Source organism: Exophiala dermatitidis, assembly GCF_000230625.1.
Source record: "Exophiala dermatitidis NIH/UT8656 unplaced genomic scaffold supercont1.4, whole genome shotgun sequence".
Classification (NCBI taxonomy): domain Eukaryota; kingdom Fungi; phylum Ascomycota; class Eurotiomycetes; order Chaetothyriales; family Herpotrichiellaceae; genus Exophiala; species Exophiala dermatitidis.
Genome location: NW_008751649.1, coordinates 995,594 through 1,012,717, shown reverse-complemented (window position 1 = coordinate 1,012,717; position 17,124 = coordinate 995,594). Strand labels below are relative to the sequence as shown.

Genomic DNA, 17,124 nt, shown 5'->3' with positions numbered 1-17,124 from the left:
CTAGTACTTTATGTTCCACATCTGCATAACATATGTATGTCTGAGACTCCCAGACCTTCTATACCCACGGCTGTTCGTCGGAGCATCCTATTCTCCTGCAGTCACAGAGGATACATCTGTCAGTCTGAACACGGCAGAGCCTTGGTCCGAATCCGAGTCCGAGTCCAGGTCCAATGGCAAGTTCAACAACGTTGTATCCGATAGGGCTGGTGGATTCGAGCATGATAGTAGGTACTCACCGGGCAAGCCGGATCGGACAGGTGGATCTCAGACGAGGCTGTGCAGATTGATAGTGCTGATAGCGGGTACTAGTATTAGAGGCCTCTCGAGGGTACAAGTCGAGCGCGTACTAGTAGTAGGCGAGAAAGATTCCTAGAGGACTACTACTGTGAGGCTCAGGAGTCGTACAATACAGTAGCTTAGGGCGTAGAACAGGCGGTGTCTTCGGATTGAATACAGGTACGGCGGCGTAGGAAGGCCTACGACAAAGGCCAGAAATATGGAACCCAGAAGGTCCTGGGGGCAACTTGAATATAATGGAGAGAAAGTGTTGTACAATGTACAATTACAATAATGTTGTACTCCAGGCTGCGGAAAAAGAGCATCGGCCACGAAATTGGTAGGTTCCATTTTTACTCCAACGGCGCCGGACCCTGAAAGCGAGAGCGAAAGCGAAAGCGATGATTGTCGTGCTGCTCCCTCCCTCAGGCTTCGCGTGGGCTGAGAAACACCAAGACTTGCACTCTCTACACATTCAACAAACCCTCTCTCGACCTCACCAGCCTTGCTATTCCACGGTTTCAATCCCTATCTCTATCCTCTCCTCTCTTCTCTTCTCCACCAGTCCTCTCGTCTTTACTTTTTCAAGTCTCCTACCGACTTAAGGCGTGGTGACCTAATCTTGAACCTGACGCTACTCGCTACCACCGCGCCTCCTTTTCCCGCCTTCGCACGCAGTCTTTCGCTTCAACTTCCCGTCTGTCGCTCGTTACCATCGACCACTGCACGCCCCGAGCACATTTATTGCACGCGAACCGAACCTCTCAACAAGCCACTACTCCCAGAACTTATCAGACAAAGGCGCCTGGTCTGATTCTCACTCTGATTCTCGATTGACCCTCGAGTTGGGACCGAGCCTCGTTCATCGACACCCACCCCACCCCCCCAGCAAGTACCCTTGAATAACCTCGTGCGCGCCCGTGTCCATGCCCATGCCGACTCTCGCCTTCGAAATGCCCGAATACGCCAAAGCCACACGGGAACAACGGGCGTCGGCGTCCTACCTGTCGTCCTTTGTGCGCTGGGTGCAGTTGAAAAAGTACCAATACGAAGTCACCTTTTCGCTGTACATGCTGACCCCGACCGAGAAGTGCATCTTCAGTATGTTACCCGGACCTATACCTGTTGTTCAAACCGGTGGTAGTGACCTCCATCTAACTTATGTTCTTTCTCTCTGCAGACCTGATCCTCTTCATCCTCGTCTCTCTCCTTGTCACGGCGGCATTGTTCTACCTCCCGAACCATCTCGCAGTCATCTACAACCGCATCTATTACTACATCAACGGCGAGTTCGCATACACCAGCGCCGCTGCTGGGGCTGGGGCAAAGGCTGCGGCCGCATCCGCATCATCATACATGACGGACGGACTGCTTATGTCGTCGACAGCGTCGTCGGCGCTGGCCAGTCCTAGTGTCCGAGCCGTGTTGGGAGAACTATGATGAGAAATAAATACCCGAGCGTGGCGTTTTCGGTTGGACTGGTTCTGGTTCACGGGCTGTCTGTCCGTGGTGGTTGGTGGGATCAAAACAAAAAAAAGAAGCAAGAACCCAGTTCTGCTAGCACCCGGAATGAGTCGAGATTTCTTGTATTAGGCGCGCCATGGTTTCGGTCCTCCATCTTTTCTTCTGTTCATAAAGGTGTTGTAATACAAGTGGGCGCCGGTTGTTTTTGTAACCCTTCGGATCCCACAATCTAAATAAATGAGAATCTGTTTTGTTTGCAGCCATAGGTAGTATTCCGCCCAAAACTCCGTCGCGATGCAAGACCCTCTCCTCGAAACGTTGGTCTCGTCCAAGAATGCGTGTGAAAAATTGCCCGTGCAGTTTCAGTTTCAGTTTCATGCCGTGGTGCCCTCATGAGTAGTGTCTTTTGGTTCTCGGAACGCCAACTTGGCTGCCCCGAGAGCCTCGTCGGCTCGTCTGCGTCGTTCCAGCTCCCGCTCCTTCATGGCGGTTTGGATGCGCTCGACCTCGGCCTTGATCTCGTCTCGCTCGTAGGGGATCTTATTGCTCTGTTCCTGGCTGGGCCAGAACCCGGGCACCGAGAAGCGCTCTTCCAGGTTCGTGCCGAAATAGTACATGTATCCTATGGGGAAGGAGAGGTAGAGCCCGAACTGTGGCGCCGTCACGTTAGAAGCGAGAAGAGCCAACAGAGAGAGCGCGCGAGAAAGAGAGAGAGTGCCTGCATATGTGCCATTGCATAGGTCGAGGTCCCGGGCCATGCGTAGCATACCTTGAAGATTTCGAGGTTGGTCCCCCGAAGAGAGTTTAGGATGTATTTGAACGCCATCGGAGGAATCAACTTGGAGGCTCAGTGCCGTAGCGGCACGCACCCCCTGTTTTGTTATAGTTTGCTCTGCAGGCGTTCTGGCGAACTATTGTTTGACCCCGGAGGAGTACGATCCTATCCCACTGCAAATTATTGGACTCTTGATATGTACAATCTGGAATGGCAGTGAGCGGGACTTGAGCGCAATGAAGTTCAATGCCCGATGCCCGATGGCAGCCGCAGCGGGATTTGGCTTGGCAGGGAAACAGAATCAGTCCACTACTTCCCCTTCCACTTCCGTTCCACGATCTTATCAAGCTTGACACCTCAATGTACTGTTCGACGGCATCTCCTTATTATTATTCGGACATGTTTGGAGACAGAATTGCCATTGATATGTTTACAGCGTCGCAACCTGCGAGACATGGTCACTCCCGCCCATGCTGTCTGGTGGTGCTCAACGACACTCAGCCCCGTTGTCTGATGCGCTTCAAGTAATTGGCCATGTATGAAAAGGGGACCGCAATGTCTACCAGTGATTGAAGAGACTGGTAAAGGTCTGGCAAGATGAACGACTCAGAGCAACCCTTCCCTGTCTTCCAAACCCGGTAAGGCTCGCTACTCAATCCGTTTGCGGTATCCTTCCCTTTGGTAAGTTCCCTGCATGGTTTGGAGGAGTGTCACTCCAACCAGGACCCGGTATGGCAGCCGCAACGACCTCTCCAGTGTCTAGTCCGGTATGTGTCCGCCTCACGTCTGCCAGCATCGCATCATTGCCTTTACGACCAAATCATATGGCTGCCCGCTACGTGGCCTGCCAAACTGCATGAATGACCAGATATATGGCGAGGCATGGGACTCGCTACCAGGTATCTTGCTCATCTGCCAACTGAACAGACTCGGACGGAGGTCTATAAGTACTGGCGGCTGCAGTCCCAGTGCCCTTTGCGTCTGCCTCGACAGCAACCACAGCTGAGGCCGTGTCCCCCTCCACGTCTCTCAACCACGTCATGCCGGTGCGTATCTCGAGCCACAGTTGGCCCAACTACTGTCACCGCTAGGCCGGCAATTTTACCACTGACGACACCGAACGTCTCCTTCGAAACCGACCTTGATTCTGGCATGATGTTATGTCAGCATGCGGCCATCAAAAGTACTATCAAAGCAGTTGCCAGATTTCGCCTGGGATCTGAGCCTACATTTAAGGAGCTGATGGCTCGCTTTGAGGTCGGGGGAATAACTACACGCCAATATTGAATAGATGAAATGATTGAATGTCTGAGCCGAGGCATGCATGCCAGGTTCTTAGGGGCCACCGGTGTGTGTTCGGTTCGAATAGTGCAACCGTCTGAGACATACCTACATTCGCGGCACAAAATGCCCGAACCTTCTTCCTTCAGTTACCAGTCCTGTACCGGTACACCGCCAGCAAGGCCGGGTACCAGAAAACAAGATAGAGATACCATCCATGACCCTTTGGACTTTTGTACTCCGTTCTTATACTAGCCATACTATTTATAAGATCGTTTCAAGTCCAAGCAAACCGTTTTCCTGGATGATCGTCGCGCAGCCTCGCGCCCAAGCCATCCTGGAAATAATTCTCCCTAGCCGAGCCGGCAGGGACGGCGTAATCCGACCAAATATGGCCTCTCTTCCTCAACTCCGGCCACAGGAACTTGACCAGATCCTGAAAGGTACCCGGAGAAATGGTGTACGTGAAATTGAACCCGTCGACCCCGGCCTCATCGATCCAGCGCTCGAGGATATCGGCGACGGTAGACGGGGACCCGATGGCGCGCGGGTGGGCGCCCCCGAGCGCAAGTTCCTGCAAAACACGTCTCTTGGTCCACTTGATGCCGCCGGAGTTGGGGATCGTCTTGGACCACGTCTCGATGAACGAGTGTACGCCGCCGATGGTCTTGAATGCGAAATCTTCGTCGTCGTCGAATTGCGATAGGTCGGTGCTTGACCACCCTCCGAATAGTGTCGCGACGCCCTCGAGGTCTGCGTACGATAGGTGGTCTTGGTATTTGGCTTGTGCGAGCTCGTCTGTTTCGTCCACGATGACTAGGATGCCAGCTACGAATTTCACGCTGTCGGGCGCCCGGCCGGTTTCGACGAGTTTGCTTCTATTGAAGAGTGTTAGTCGGGTGGTTGGGCCAGCAGAAAATTGGAGGAGGATGGGGACACTGGCAGACTTGACTGGTTGAACGTTTTGAGCAGGGACGGGAAGGAAAGGGAGGGACAAGGGATGGGATGACGGTGACGTGATTACGTATTACGAAACAACGGCTACTTTACTTACCGCACGCCATCGACCACTGCTCTCGTTTTCGCAGGTTCCAACCCAGGGACGAACATGACTTCGGCATGTTTCGCTGCAAATGTAGATCCATCCCTAGAGAAGAACACGAGTTTGATGATTAGCTCGATTCGTTTCGGATTGCAAGGATAGTGCTTTGCTATCCTCCAGTATTCTCTTTGCTTTTGTATCTTCTCACCATGTGACGGAAAATTGGAGAGACATGATCAAGGCAGAGGAAGAAAGAAGGATGGTCCCGGAACAGCAACACTTACTTTGACGCCCCGGCTTGGAACAAAAGTGGAGTTCTCTGCTTCGAGGGGGGCAGCTGGTTCGTCGCGTACGAGGTGTAGTATTTCCTGTGAGCAAGTACAGCACCGCGTCAGTCGGGCCTTGTTCCTTTCGAGCTTCTCTCTTGCAGAGTGATAATGGCCTCGGCTTTCCGTTGTCTCTGATTCGACGACGACTGGGTAGAAAATAACTGTTCAAAACGTCGGGAGAGGTGAGGAAACGAACCCTTTGTGAGTGATTGACCGAACATGTTTGGGATCACTGTATACTCCAGACACGGGATCCTTGACGACCGCTTCGTCCCGCCATGTGCCTTCCCACAGCTTATATGCGAGCTCCAGGAACTCGTCCGCACGCTCGTATCGCTCGCTGTGCGGGACTTGCTGGTCGAGGCCGTAAGCCCGAGCGGCGCTGTCTAGGAACGACGTGACGATGTTCCAGCCAATCCGGCCGTTGGTCAAGTGGTCGAGCGTCGAGAACTTGCGTGCCAAAGCGTAAGGAGAGCTTTCGTACGTGGTAGACACGGTAATGCCGAACGCGAGCGACTTGGTCACCGAGGCCATGGCCGAGACAAGGAGTCTGTCCACCCCAAAGCGACGGACAAAGGTAAGTAAAGCCACGGACAATAAACCAATAACGTCATCCAGTACTGACTGGAGGTCAGAGGTTTGTGGGAGCGACAACATAACGTAACATACAATGGATCTCCAAGTGGGAACTGGGCACCAGAAAGAAGAGCAGGGTCGCGGTTGGCCGGGCCCTTGTAGACATCGTATATCCCAAGGTGGTCTGCAAGGAACAGACCGTGGAATTTACCCTCATCCAAGATCTTGGCAAGATCTGTCCAGTAGGTAAGATCATTGAAGTTGAGCCCGCCACGATCTTGAGGGTGTTTCCATAATCCTGGATTTCAAGTTAGCGACTTGACAGATAAAGGTAAACCGCCTCCACGATTGCTGGGAAAGCCCATCGCGACGGCGTCGAGCACCAAGCCGCATGGACGGCGTATCGCAACAGGGCACTCTCAGACAAAAGCAAATGTCGGGGGCTTCCTAACCTGGAGATAGATGACCAGGCGTGAACATGGCAAATGCATTCAAGATCCATGGCTTCTTCGTCGGAAGGCTGCCCATTTTGTCCAGGCCTAAGTACTGTTTGTGGCGAGTTCGCAAACAATCTTGACCAACAACCAACTTTGCCTATGCGGAAGGGGTGCTTGAGTATATGGGCATCTTGGCTGCAAGTGACTGTGGTTGAACTGGAGTGGCCTAGGGGATGGATCCGGTCAATGTGGTCAGTTCCGAGGCTTTGGGAGAGGGACAGTACACAGACTTGCAGTCCCCAGGGTCCACAACCCACGCCTACTGTACAACATGGACCCTGCACGCTCTCGAGGACCATGATCAAGCTCCACGTGGATTTGAAAACAAACCTCTTACTGCGTGTTCGTAAGGCCCGCTGGACAGATGACGACTTCTTTAGCGCCAATCACGTTATGAGAGAGCGGGTAGCCGGCAGCAGAAGCGAGATGTCGACTTCCACCTTCGATATTGCCGTCCTCAGCGGACAACGCAGGTGTCACATGGAACATCGCTTCAGTGAAGTCGAAATATGTAATGTGCTAGCCTTACCATAAGGTTTGTCGAAATAATTGTAGCGCTGTTCCAGTCTAGACGGAAAGCCCAATTTGGATATCCGGAGGCCGAAGCATTATGGATGTCGTAATTTGAAAGGCCACTATAATCTCTTGGATATGTCTGTTTTCAGACAGTATCAGTTCCCTCATAATAGTTGGGATGGCATCAGCAGCCTTTCGCGGACCCACTCCGAAAGGCTGAGGAAAAAGGGGTCCGAGACTGGACCTTGAACGCCAGCCGCAAGGTACAATTGGGCAATGTCGGAGCTTTTGATACTGTACTTTGGGCTGCTAGGCTGTATGCCCCTTGCTAGCAGGAAAGAATGATCCTCTTTTTTGGCGACACCTGTGCAAACGTAGAAGTCCGTCTCGAGCAAAGGTTTTCCCGGCGTCTGTCATGAAAGAGCTTGCCGCGTCCTCGTTGTCCATTGCTGGTCCAGACACTATAAATTGTCCACTATTGCGTACACACCGTCTTATTGCGTGACCAGAGCGGCAAATGGTCAAGGTTCGCCGGAGCACGATCGAGAATAAGAGCTGGTAATAGACCGGCCTGAAAAGGTTTTCAGCGGCTATATAATATCAGCACAGTAGTAAGGGAGAACGCCGACCTCCACCCTTGGGAGTCGTTAATATTGGAGTGCAGTCAGCCTCGGACAGACTTTGCCTATCATGCATGGCAAACGTAATGGGAGAGCATGGTGGCACTGGTTCGCCGAAAGCGACACACCTCAAGAACGAAAGCTGCTCCTGAAACTGGACCTGCTTATTGTCCCGTATGCATTCATTGGGTTCTGGATCAATTATATTGATGCATCGAATATCAGTATGATGCCTTACTCTCTTCAAGACTTTCACGCAGGAAGACTGACTGAGACGTGGCAGACAATGCATGGGTGGCCGGACTTTCCGACGACCTCAACTTTCGTGGAAACCAGTTGGTCGACTTCCAAACCATCAGTCAAGTCGCTCAAGTCATTGGCCAGATCCCCTTCGCATATTTATTCCCGCTGCTGCCCATGAATTGGCTGGTACCGGGAACGGAGATTTTCTGGGGCATTTTCACCCTCTTGCAATATCGGGCCAACTCGTATGCAGAGTTCATGGCATACAGGTTCTTCATTGGGTTCTTCGAGGTCAGTCCTGCTGAAGGGTGTCTTTACCAGTCTGTGACTCAAGGCTGACTGACGACTGACACAGGCTCCTTTCTTCGTCGGAGTCCATTATGTTCTTGGATCGTGGTGTAAGTAACCAGCCCCGTGTATATTTTGCAGTGTAAGAATTGGCAAGTCACAAGACAAAACTTACCTGTCATCGATCATCGATGGGATAAATTGACGCCATCGTCTATGGCAGCGGAGTTCTGAACCACGATGGTAGCAACATTCATTAACTTCAAAGCTGACTCATTTTGTCCGAATAGACCGAGCGGACGAACTTGGCCGTCGCGGTGGAATTTTCTATATCGGCTTGACGCTTGGGTCTCTTACCTCAGGCCTGATCCAGAGCAGTGCCTCAGCGAACCTCGAAGGGGTTGCGGGTCTCGCAGGTTGGCGGTACGTGGTGTCATGTCAACTGCTGATCAACCACTCGGATGTGCAAGAAGCTGACTTAAGTTGAATAGATGGATGTTCATCATCGTCTCGTTGATGACCTTCGTCGTCGCTATTGCGGGATTCTTCATCTGGCCCGGCACTCCCGATATTCCCAACAAAATGTTTCTCAATGAGGAGGAGCTTCAGATTGCGCGAAGGCGCCTGCAGGAGAATGGAACCGGGGCCAAGAACAACGCGATCCCCAAACTGTCACTTGGCTTGCTCAAATCGGTCTTCACCAGCTGGAAAGTCTATACTCTCGTCGCCTGGAACCTCTTCTTCTGGAACAGCGACCCTCAACCTTGGGGCGGGTACTTGCTCTGGATCAAAAGCCTCGGCCGTTACACGAACGCCGAAGTCAACAGACTCGGGTCATCAGCACCAGGCATAGGCATCCTCTATGTGCTGTTCATTAACTTCAGCTCCGATCTCTGGCTTGGACGGACCGGCGCCATCCTGCTTGCGCACACCGTCAACATTGTCAGCATGACCCTGCTCGTGGTCTGGAACATCCCCGAAAATGCCAAATGGTTCGCCTTCAACATCTACTACTTCGACATTGGAATGAGTAGCGTTCTGTACGGCTGGGCAAATGATATCCTCCGGCATAACAAGGCAGAGCGTGCGGTGACGCTGGTTGTGATGAACACAGTTCCCACCGCCATCCGTGCTTGGATCGGTCTCCTTGTCTTCAAGACCGTTGAATCTCCTCGGTTCACAAAGGGCTACTCTTTCTGTCTTGCCAACTCGATATGCCTGATCGGCTTCACATTCGTTGTGAGGCATTTGTATAGGAAGCAGGAGTAAGTGCTCACCTGTGCTGTCTACAGTCAAGTACACGTCAGCTAACCAGCCAATGCAGGGAACGCCATAGACTCGAGCTATCTCAATCGTCGGAGAGCGTGGTGGAAGAGATGAGTCTGCCAATAGAGAGCGACAAGCAAACAAGAGCAGCCAACGTCACAGTCGAGCCAATAAAGGTGTCAGTTTAGAACTGATGGACAAAGCCGCTCGATCGTCAGAGCTACAAGGCCTCGACAGGTCGTTCGGCGAGGGAGATACTCTTGATATAGAACTGGGATAGCGTTTGGAGGCGCTGAAAGAGACGAAGTAGGAACAGGTGGTCGCCTTCATAAGCAACGTCAACGATCATGTTCGGACGTGCAACGTCGGTGCTAGAAGACATTAACAAGTAAGGTTGCAACCACGTGATAAGGCAGTATGTTCTGTCGCACGTGACAGGCCAAGCAGTTGCGATCACATGACCGCGAGTGTTTGAGCATGTGTTACAGCCTCGCAGCTTCGCAGCCTCGTCCGTCTCTTGCTCGCCTTGACGTCTACAGTGTCCGACCTCAAACAACGCAGCGCACGAGAGATCATCACTGTCGCCACCACTGATGATTAAACGGGACGTAACATTAAATAGTGAATTGACATCCATCACATAATTTTGCCGCACATGACCAAGAGAACTCTATAATATGTCTGGTCCGATACCTGACAATAATACCGCAGATGTGGACATTCGGTGCATCATGAGCCGAAGAGGCTGTTCAGCTGGGGATACTGCGAGTAGTCCTCACAGTTTGACCCCCGCCGTGCACCCCTCTCTTCCAGGCGGCCTGTCAACCAAACATTATAGCCAACAAGAACGCCCGTCTCCGTGGGGGTACCCGCGTCCTTTTTACAATGTGTGGAAATCGAAATGATCCGATTGGAGGAAGAGAAGTGGAAGTCGGGCCTCGGTCTCGTGTGCCGTGAGCCGGCGTATGTCCGCGATTGAACCACCCTTCTCCAACCGACGGAATATACATATATGAGCAATCAACGGTTGCGGGCAGCATGAATTTGGCGACGACTAGCATATCTAGGAGCGTTTCTACAACTAGGTGGACAAATTTTCGCCCAGGGATATCGCTCCCCAAACTTAGCAGCATGTCTTGCCAACAAGAAACGGCGGCCTGCAATACCTGTCCCAGCGACAGTCAGCAGAATGGCGGCTGTACCAGTGTGGGCGACATTGAAGACTACAAATCCGAACTCGAGACCTTACGTAAGCGCACGCGCGAGCTCGAGCAGAAGCTGTCCGAGGTAGGCTTTGGAAATGATAGTACCAGGGCATCAGGGTCAGGGTCCCGGTTCCGCTCCGCGCGTTGGTTCAATGACAAAAGCAACCCCGAAATGTCCGCCCTCTATGCTGATCGATACATGAATTATGGCCTCACTGAGGAGGAGATGATGTCTGGGAAGCCCGTCATCGGTATTGCTCAGTCAGGATCGGACTTGGCTCCGTGCAATCGGTATCATTTGACTCTGGCCAAAAGGGTCCGAGAAGGGATTCGGTCGGCAGGCGCCATTGCCTTCGAATTCCCCACACATCCCATTCAAGAAAGCTCCCGGAGGCCTACAGCGACTCTGGATCGAAATCTGGCATATCTTGGACTGGTTGAGTTGCTGTTCGCATATCCCCTGGATGGTGTGGTCCTGCTCACGGGATGCGACAAGACCACCCCGGCCTTCCTCATGGCTGCTGCTACTGTGGTAAGTTGAGTCCTTCACCAGTTCTCACGCGTCATTGGACTGAATGTTGTTTCTAGAACATCCCGGCCATCTGCCTTAATGTCGGACCGATGCTTAACGGCCGATTGAAAGGTACTGATCAGCGCATGGGCTCCGGCACAGTGGTGTGGAAGGCCAGAGATCTGCACGCTGCAGGCGAAATCGACGATAACATGCTTGTGGAGATGATTACCTCTGGGTGAGTTCCAATTCCGGTATAGACTGACAAGACGTCCGACAGCTGACTGAAGACCACAGAACGCCATCGGCTGGCCATTGTAATACCATGGGCACAGCATCGACCATGAACGCCCTTGCAGAAGCGCTAGGCATGGCGCTACCCGGATCTGCTGCCATTCCGGCACCCTACCGTGAGCGATCTCAGGTAGCATATAAGACGGGCAAACAGATTGTGGAAATGGTCTACGCGGACCGCAAGCCCAGCGATATCATGACCAGGGAAGCCTTCGAAAATGCCATTGTCGTGAACAGTGCCATTGGAGGCAGCACCAATGCGCCCATCCATCTGAACGCCATTGCAAAGCACATTGGAGTTCCGCTAGACTTGAATGACTGGGACAGGATCGGTTTCGACATACCCCTGCTCGTGAACGTGCAACCAGCCGGAGAGATGTTATGTGAGGAATATTACAAGGCCGGTGGTCTTCCTGCTGTTATGGCCGAGCTCCTGGACCAGGGCAAACTGCATGGGCAGGCCCTCACGTGCAACGGTAGGACCGTCAAAGATAACGTGGACGGCCAGCACTCCTGGGACAGGCAGACGATCAAGGAGTACTCCAACCCGCTCAAAGAGGGTGCTGGATTTCTCCATATGACTGGCAACCTGTTCGACTCTGCCATCATGAAAACGTCCGTCATATCCGATGAGTTCCGGAAGGAATTCCTGGAGGATCCTAACGATCCCAACGCTTTCGAGTGTAAAGCTGTTGTCTTTGACGGCCGGGAAGATTTCATCGCGCGGGTCGATGACCCAAAGACTCCGATCGACAAGAGGACCATTTTGGTTATGAGAGGCGCTGGCCCCGTCGGATGGCCGGGAGCAGCGGAGGTGGTCAATATGCATGCTCCTGGACATCTGTTAAAACAAGGAGTTCACTCTCTACCATGCATTGGCGACGGGAGACAGTCTGGTACGTCAGGCTCTCCATCTATCCTGAACGCAAGTCCTGAAGCCGCTGCGGGCGGTAACTTGGCACTTCTACGTGACGGTGACCGAATACGGGTAGATTTGACCAAGAGAAAAGTGAATCTTTTGGTCGCGGAGGATGAATTGAAGAGGCGGCGAGAAGAGCTGGAAGCCAAGGGCGGCTACGCTGTTCCAGAGAGCCAGACGCCATGGCAGGATATCTTCAGGCGCGAAACCGGCCAGCTTAACGAGGGCATGGTCCTTAACTGTGCGGTTAAGTATCAGAAGGTGGCACAGCGATGGCCCGCGCCCCGACATAATCATTGAACGGTGTTACACTCTGGAGTTCCAGGGATATTGTGTGAACTTTGCACGGCGCTCTCTCCAATCACCAATTCTCCCAAATCGCATCAGGCAGCACAGTCCGCATGACCCTCCAGTGGCCCAGAGCGCTCTTTGCCTGCCATTTCTCGAGTTCCTTTGTATTGCCGCTCCGGAGAATACCGTTGTTCTTGTTGAATGCATCTGATGGGATTTCGTACTTTGGTAACAAGTACTCCCGTCGAGCTCCACTTCCCAGATAGTCTGGCTGGGTGGGCTTTCGAAATTTGATCGGCAAGTTGTCTTTGCGGCAGAACACGACCATGTTCGTGAAATCGTCGGGTCTGGTGCCGGGTTCAGGAGGTTCGTCCTCTCTGAAGGCTCGACACGACGGGAAAACAGACGTGATGGTGCGATATATCAGCGAAGAGGCTGGCATTGTGATGTCTCCTGCGTAATTGATGGCTATCACCCCATCTTGTTTGAGCAGCATGTGCAGACCTCTGAAGAATTCGGCGGTGAAAAGCTCGACAGGCTCTGCGCCGCCCGTGAAGACGTCGTGGATGATGTAGTCATAGGAATTGGCTTCTGAAGCATTTGCGTTGCGGACAGCTGCCACAGCATCACCGATCAAGTAGCTATGATTGTGGGGAAGAGAGAAATATTTGATGGCAAATTCGTGTACCACTGGATCAACCTCGATTATGGTAGTATTGATCCCATGTGCAATCAGCGCGGATGGCGCGGTCCCAATGCCGAGTCCGATGTTCAACGCTGTCTTTTCCGGCTGTGTAGAAGACGGCTCTACAAGGCGCACCGCTTCAAGCATGGTGAAGACGGCGTAGATTGGCTCCCCCACTTTCCGTCGGCCTTGCTTCAGTGGTGGCATCTTCCATTCACCTCCAAGAAGACTGTGGTCGCATCTCATCACGCGGAAGCCGCGCTGCTTATCCTCAAGCACGGAAATGTAGCCGGTGATGGACTCCTTCCGTTCCAACAGAGTATATTCGTACAAGGCCAGGGTATTGTTCAATACTTGGGTCGTTCTCGACAGTGTGCAATGAGGGTTGGCGACCATAGTAAAGGCGACGGCCGGCACCGAGGGCCAGAACAGGCTCTTTGGCAGCACCATTCCATATAATGAGGCGATCAATAGCTGTAATCCAATGCGGGACCGCAGAAAGCCTGGTCCAGAGATGGACGACACAAAGCCTGTACAAGCCCTCCGCAGGACGGTGAAGAGCATCAACAGCCCAATAGAAGGCACAGCATCACCATGCCCTGAGGTGTCTTGGTTGTTGAATAACTCGTCAAACTTTTGCATTGCAACGTAGACGGACAGCGCCACCAGCGGAAAGCATGTCAGGCTTTCCGTAACAATCGGACCCAGCGGATTTCCAAGGACTGCGCTGAGCCGAAAAAGCAAGAATTGCAGCGTAGGAATCCAGAAACAAAAGGGAGTGATGGCTTGGCCGATCCAACGGGGAAGATAGCCACGAAGAACAAACGCAAGCAAGAATGATGCCGTCAGACCATATCTATGGTACAAGCCTGCCGGCACCGATCCGTAGACCGGTGATAAATTCAGTTGCGAGACAGGGGCATATAGTGCCGCAAGGAAGATTAGCTGTAGAGCTCTCTGAAACCTTTTGTCCCTAAGGATGGTGTAGACAGTATTAGACTGCTGTGTCCGGGGAGAGGCATTCTGTGGTGGGACAGGTGCTGCCGGCCGCTCCAGGGTCTGCTTATTGAGCTGATCAGGCTTGTGCTTCTTCCTCGCCATCTTATGGCTATATATTTATAAGTGATGACGGACTGGCGCTTGAATGTTTGTCGGTCAGAAACACATGGAATGAATAATGCGCGGAACGATGAACTGCACAACTTGAAGAACGATCCCCGGCACCAGCACGAGCACGTATATACAGACAGGTCGCGTAAGCATGCTCATATAGAACATGTAAGAAGGCCAACCTATGTGGAGGGCGGAGCTGAATAGAAGCTATATTTGACGGAACTCTGCTGGAGTCGTAGTATAGCCCCAGAGGTACCTTTATGAGTAGCAGTAGAAGGGGATTGATGATACTTCGGCGTGAACAACTGTGCGCCACCGTAAAGGCATGGCGCGGAATCTGGGACTGGAACGCATCACTCAACTTACCGAAAGCCAGCCGCAAACTGTCAACAGCAATTAGAAGTAACTCACCACAACCTCCCTGGCATCATGTTTGGTGGAACTGCGCTCCCTGGTACATGCCTAGGTACTACATGGTACTTTGCGCAGAGTAGTGAGAAGCTTCCTCCACCACCGCGGACCCTCGTTGGAGCAATTCTCGGCGCCCAGGCCGATGAGCACACACACCACGCCGTGCTGGACAACTACATGCTCTCCGTGCTGGGCCAGGTCTCTTGATCGTCGGATCGTGCGTGACCGGTTACGTCCTCTGGCTGGTTGCCTTCTAACAAGGCTGAGGAGGCAGAACACCAAAAAGAGAGACCTAGGAGACTCGACTGAGACTGATTTCACGGTCATTCTCCCTATTACATCCTTCCTGGCCCTGATACGCCTCGAAGGAGTATCCCTATCCACGTCAGCAAGTCACATCCACCTGACAGCACAAAAGGTCGTGCTAGGAGCGGCTGAGGAGGCTGCCGGAATGGGGGCCCGGCTTCCCCCCCTGCTCCGTGACCTTCAGCGCAACAAATGCCGCACAGATGGTGAGAAAGGTCAGGGGCAGAGTCACTTGCAACCAGCGGAACATTGCCTCCTTAGAGAATGTGCCATCCTTTGGAGTTCCGGAGTTCGGATCGCGAAACGTGATAATGTGAGTACTGAAGAAGGTCTAAGCGCGCCAGGTTCCTTGTCAGCCTAAGTGCCAGTAGTCGCGCTTACCAGCAGACTTGTAACTCACCGAGACGAAGGTGGCTGGCAAAGTAAACCAAAGTGACGAGTGTGCTGATTATCATGATGATTGCTTCCTTCTGCATACTTGCCGCCGCTTCGGTTTGGAGATGGTGGACGACCTAAACAGGAATTAACGTCGGTTAGAAGGGGCCTTCTGGAAGCGACGAGCAGACAAGTACGGTAAACTTACAATTTCCTTCCTGTCTCTGGTAATCTTGACGAGCAACTTCGTGCGCGCAATTTGCCTTTGCAGATTAGAGATCATATCTTCCATAGACGCTCAAGCCAACTATGTCGAGACCATAAGCATCCTTTAAAGACTGAGGAACATCCTTATCGTCTAGTAGGCCATTGTAGAAACGGCATATCGACGTGATGATGTTAACATTCGCCCCCATGGCCATAACGCACTCGCTCACTTTGTCTTCCCACAGTTGTAACTGCACTACCTGCTCTCGCTTTGATAGACTGTAAGCTGCGTCTGGTCCATGGAGGCGGACTAGGACCTTGAATGTCTGTGATCGTCATTAGATGGAGATATTAGTAGGAAAGTTCGTAACAGAGTCAACTCACGGCGCCTTCAAGAATGGTTTCGAGCCAGAGAGCACGCCATCGCCAGCCCTCAGTGGACCAGTGACAGAACATCAAATGAGCAGCCAGGTTAGAGCGAAAACATTTCTCGACCGTCCCAAAGCTCTTGTCTTCTGATCCCCAATCCTTTTGGGTCAATTCATCGTACCGTCTCTGAAGATTCTGAATGTTGAACTCTTCTGAAACTGCATTTGCTGCTCGTCAGCGTTGACCTGTTTTTCAGGCTCTGTTCTCCGTACTATCCTTAGAACCATCATTGTGGAAGTCTCGGACCGGTACCTCCACCCTTGTATCATTCTCCACAAACAAATTGGACGCTGCTGCGTCTAGACGGGTCTTCAACGGTTTAAGAGTGGCCCGGTAGGTGATGGTAGTCTTGAGGGACAAGTTCTGTGGGTAAAATCTGTTATTCAGGATTGATTCTTGGAAGGGCCGGGGCAGATGTATTTCTTGCATTTCTTGCATACTTCTTTTGCTCTTCAGTATACGTGCAACATGCTTGGCCCAGATTAGCTGCATTCTGCGGAACTGTCGATGTAGAGGCTCATAGTATAGCTGATTCCAAATATTGGGTGGCTGTGTCTCTTCTGAAAGGGCACTGGCAACAGCCTTCGAAAGACCCCGTGGTCCTGGCGTGATACTGGGCTGGTTAATGAACGCGGCGTGTGCATCAGCCAGAACTGCGAGCTGAGGGTTGAGGGCGTTCTCTGGTTGGGCTCATATGGACAGGGTCCCGTCGACCAGCAGCAGAAGCGTTACCTGATAGAGGCCGCGATGAGTCCTTCGCGACTACACACCGCTCGAAGCGAACATGAACTTGGCTGTGTAGACCCTGCCACCGAGACAGCCTAACGATGGTCATTGGGTCTAATGCATTGTAGACTCTCTGCAAGTCCGTTTGTTCCCCAGTTGTCCGGCTGAATCACCTACCTAGGTCAGCCTGATGAGGACTCCAGCCCAGCCAGTGTCCTCGATCACGCAACGCTGCTGTGCCCCTTTCGGCGGAGTGCGTCACTAAGCAGGAAAGGTGACCGTCTGCCCAGCAGCCTGCCTTGCTGCCTTGCTGCCTGGCTGGCACAAAGCAGCTGGTAGCACAGCTATTCCCCTCGCTCACAGCTTCTGATTTGTCCTCCTAATTGCCTCGCTCGCACTGGTCAGAGGCTCATGCCGCTGGACGACCGTAGCATGCCTGTCTGTGGCTGACTGGTCTCTGTAGCCTTTCTAGTACC

The 17,124-nt window shown here is 52.5% G+C and overlaps 9 protein-coding genes across 9 annotated transcripts; 5 read left to right on the top strand and 4 right to left on the bottom strand.

The window, feature by feature from the left end:
• The first annotated feature begins 587 nt into the window (after window positions 1-587).
• On the top strand, window positions 588-2,082 carry HMPREF1120_04693 (uncharacterized protein). Its single transcript, XM_009158830.1, has 2 exons — window positions 588-1,380; window positions 1,460-2,082. The coding sequence occupies exons 1-2, from the start codon at window positions 1,206-1,208 to the stop codon at window positions 1,717-1,719; spliced, it is 435 nt and encodes a 144-aa protein (XP_009157078.1). The 5' UTR covers window positions 588-1,205; the 3' UTR covers window positions 1,720-2,082.
• Window positions 1,178-2,783, bottom strand: HMPREF1120_04692 (uncharacterized protein). Its single transcript, XM_009158829.1, has 2 exons — window positions 2,513-2,783; window positions 1,178-2,393 (listed from the first exon to the last, which is right to left on the bottom strand). Exons 1-2 carry the CDS (start codon window positions 2,567-2,569, stop codon window positions 2,118-2,120), a joined length of 333 nt encoding a protein of 110 aa, XP_009157077.1. The 5' UTR covers window positions 2,570-2,783; the 3' UTR covers window positions 1,178-2,117.
• A 102-nt stretch (window positions 2,784-2,885) lies between these two features.
• On the top strand, window positions 2,886-4,092 carry HMPREF1120_04691 (uncharacterized protein). Its single transcript, XM_009158828.1, has one exon. The coding sequence runs from the start codon at window positions 3,401-3,403 to the stop codon at window positions 3,803-3,805; it is 405 nt and encodes a 134-aa protein (XP_009157076.1). The 5' UTR covers window positions 2,886-3,400; the 3' UTR covers window positions 3,806-4,092.
• HMPREF1120_04689 (alkanesulfonate monooxygenase) lies at window positions 2,921-9,761 on the bottom strand. The gene is made up of 9 exons (XM_009158826.1): window positions 8,086-9,761; window positions 7,650-8,007; window positions 6,199-7,571; window positions 5,840-6,044; window positions 5,367-5,720; window positions 5,126-5,209; window positions 4,854-4,946; window positions 3,748-4,677; window positions 2,921-3,665 (listed from the first exon to the last, which is right to left on the bottom strand). Exons 3-8 carry the CDS (start codon window positions 6,272-6,274, stop codon window positions 4,077-4,079), a joined length of 1,413 nt encoding a protein of 470 aa, XP_009157074.1. The 5' UTR covers window positions 6,275-7,571; window positions 7,650-8,007; window positions 8,086-9,761; the 3' UTR covers window positions 2,921-3,665; window positions 3,748-4,076.
• HMPREF1120_04690 (retrograde regulation protein 2) lies at window positions 7,416-9,179 on the top strand (the record flags this gene model as incomplete). Its single annotated transcript, XM_009158827.1, has 5 exons — window positions 7,416-7,603; window positions 7,663-7,913; window positions 7,978-8,020; window positions 8,201-8,333; window positions 8,402-9,179. Exons 1-5 carry the CDS (start codon window positions 7,450-7,452, stop codon window positions 9,177-9,179), a joined length of 1,359 nt encoding a protein of 452 aa, XP_009157075.1. The 5' UTR covers window positions 7,416-7,449.
• Window positions 9,762-9,915: 154 nt separating the features above from the next.
• On the top strand, window positions 9,916-13,412 carry HMPREF1120_04688 (dihydroxy-acid dehydratase). Its single transcript, XM_009158825.1, has 3 exons — window positions 9,916-10,913; window positions 10,970-11,130; window positions 11,190-13,412. The coding sequence occupies exons 1-3, from the start codon at window positions 10,215-10,217 to the stop codon at window positions 12,403-12,405; spliced, it is 2,076 nt and encodes a 691-aa protein (XP_009157073.1). The 5' UTR covers window positions 9,916-10,214; the 3' UTR covers window positions 12,406-13,412.
• HMPREF1120_04687 (uncharacterized protein) lies at window positions 12,467-14,182 on the bottom strand (the record flags this gene model as incomplete). Its single annotated transcript, XM_009158824.1, has 1 exon — window positions 12,467-14,182. The coding sequence occupies one exon, from the start codon at window positions 14,180-14,182 to the stop codon at window positions 12,467-12,469; it is 1,716 nt and encodes a 571-aa protein (XP_009157072.1).
• A 389-nt stretch (window positions 14,183-14,571) lies between these two features.
• Window positions 14,572-15,603, top strand: HMPREF1120_04686 (uncharacterized protein). The gene has a single exon (XM_009158823.1). It carries the CDS (start codon window positions 14,748-14,750, stop codon window positions 15,270-15,272), a length of 525 nt encoding a protein of 174 aa, XP_009157071.1. The 5' UTR covers window positions 14,572-14,747; the 3' UTR covers window positions 15,273-15,603.
• HMPREF1120_04685 (uncharacterized protein) lies at window positions 15,559-16,414 on the bottom strand (the record flags this gene model as incomplete). The annotated part of the gene is made up of 3 exons (XM_009158822.1): window positions 15,559-15,819; window positions 15,878-16,080; window positions 16,135-16,414. 3 exons carry the CDS (start codon window positions 16,412-16,414, stop codon window positions 15,559-15,561), a joined length of 744 nt encoding a protein of 247 aa, XP_009157070.1.
• Window positions 16,415-17,124: the final 710 nt, after the last annotated feature.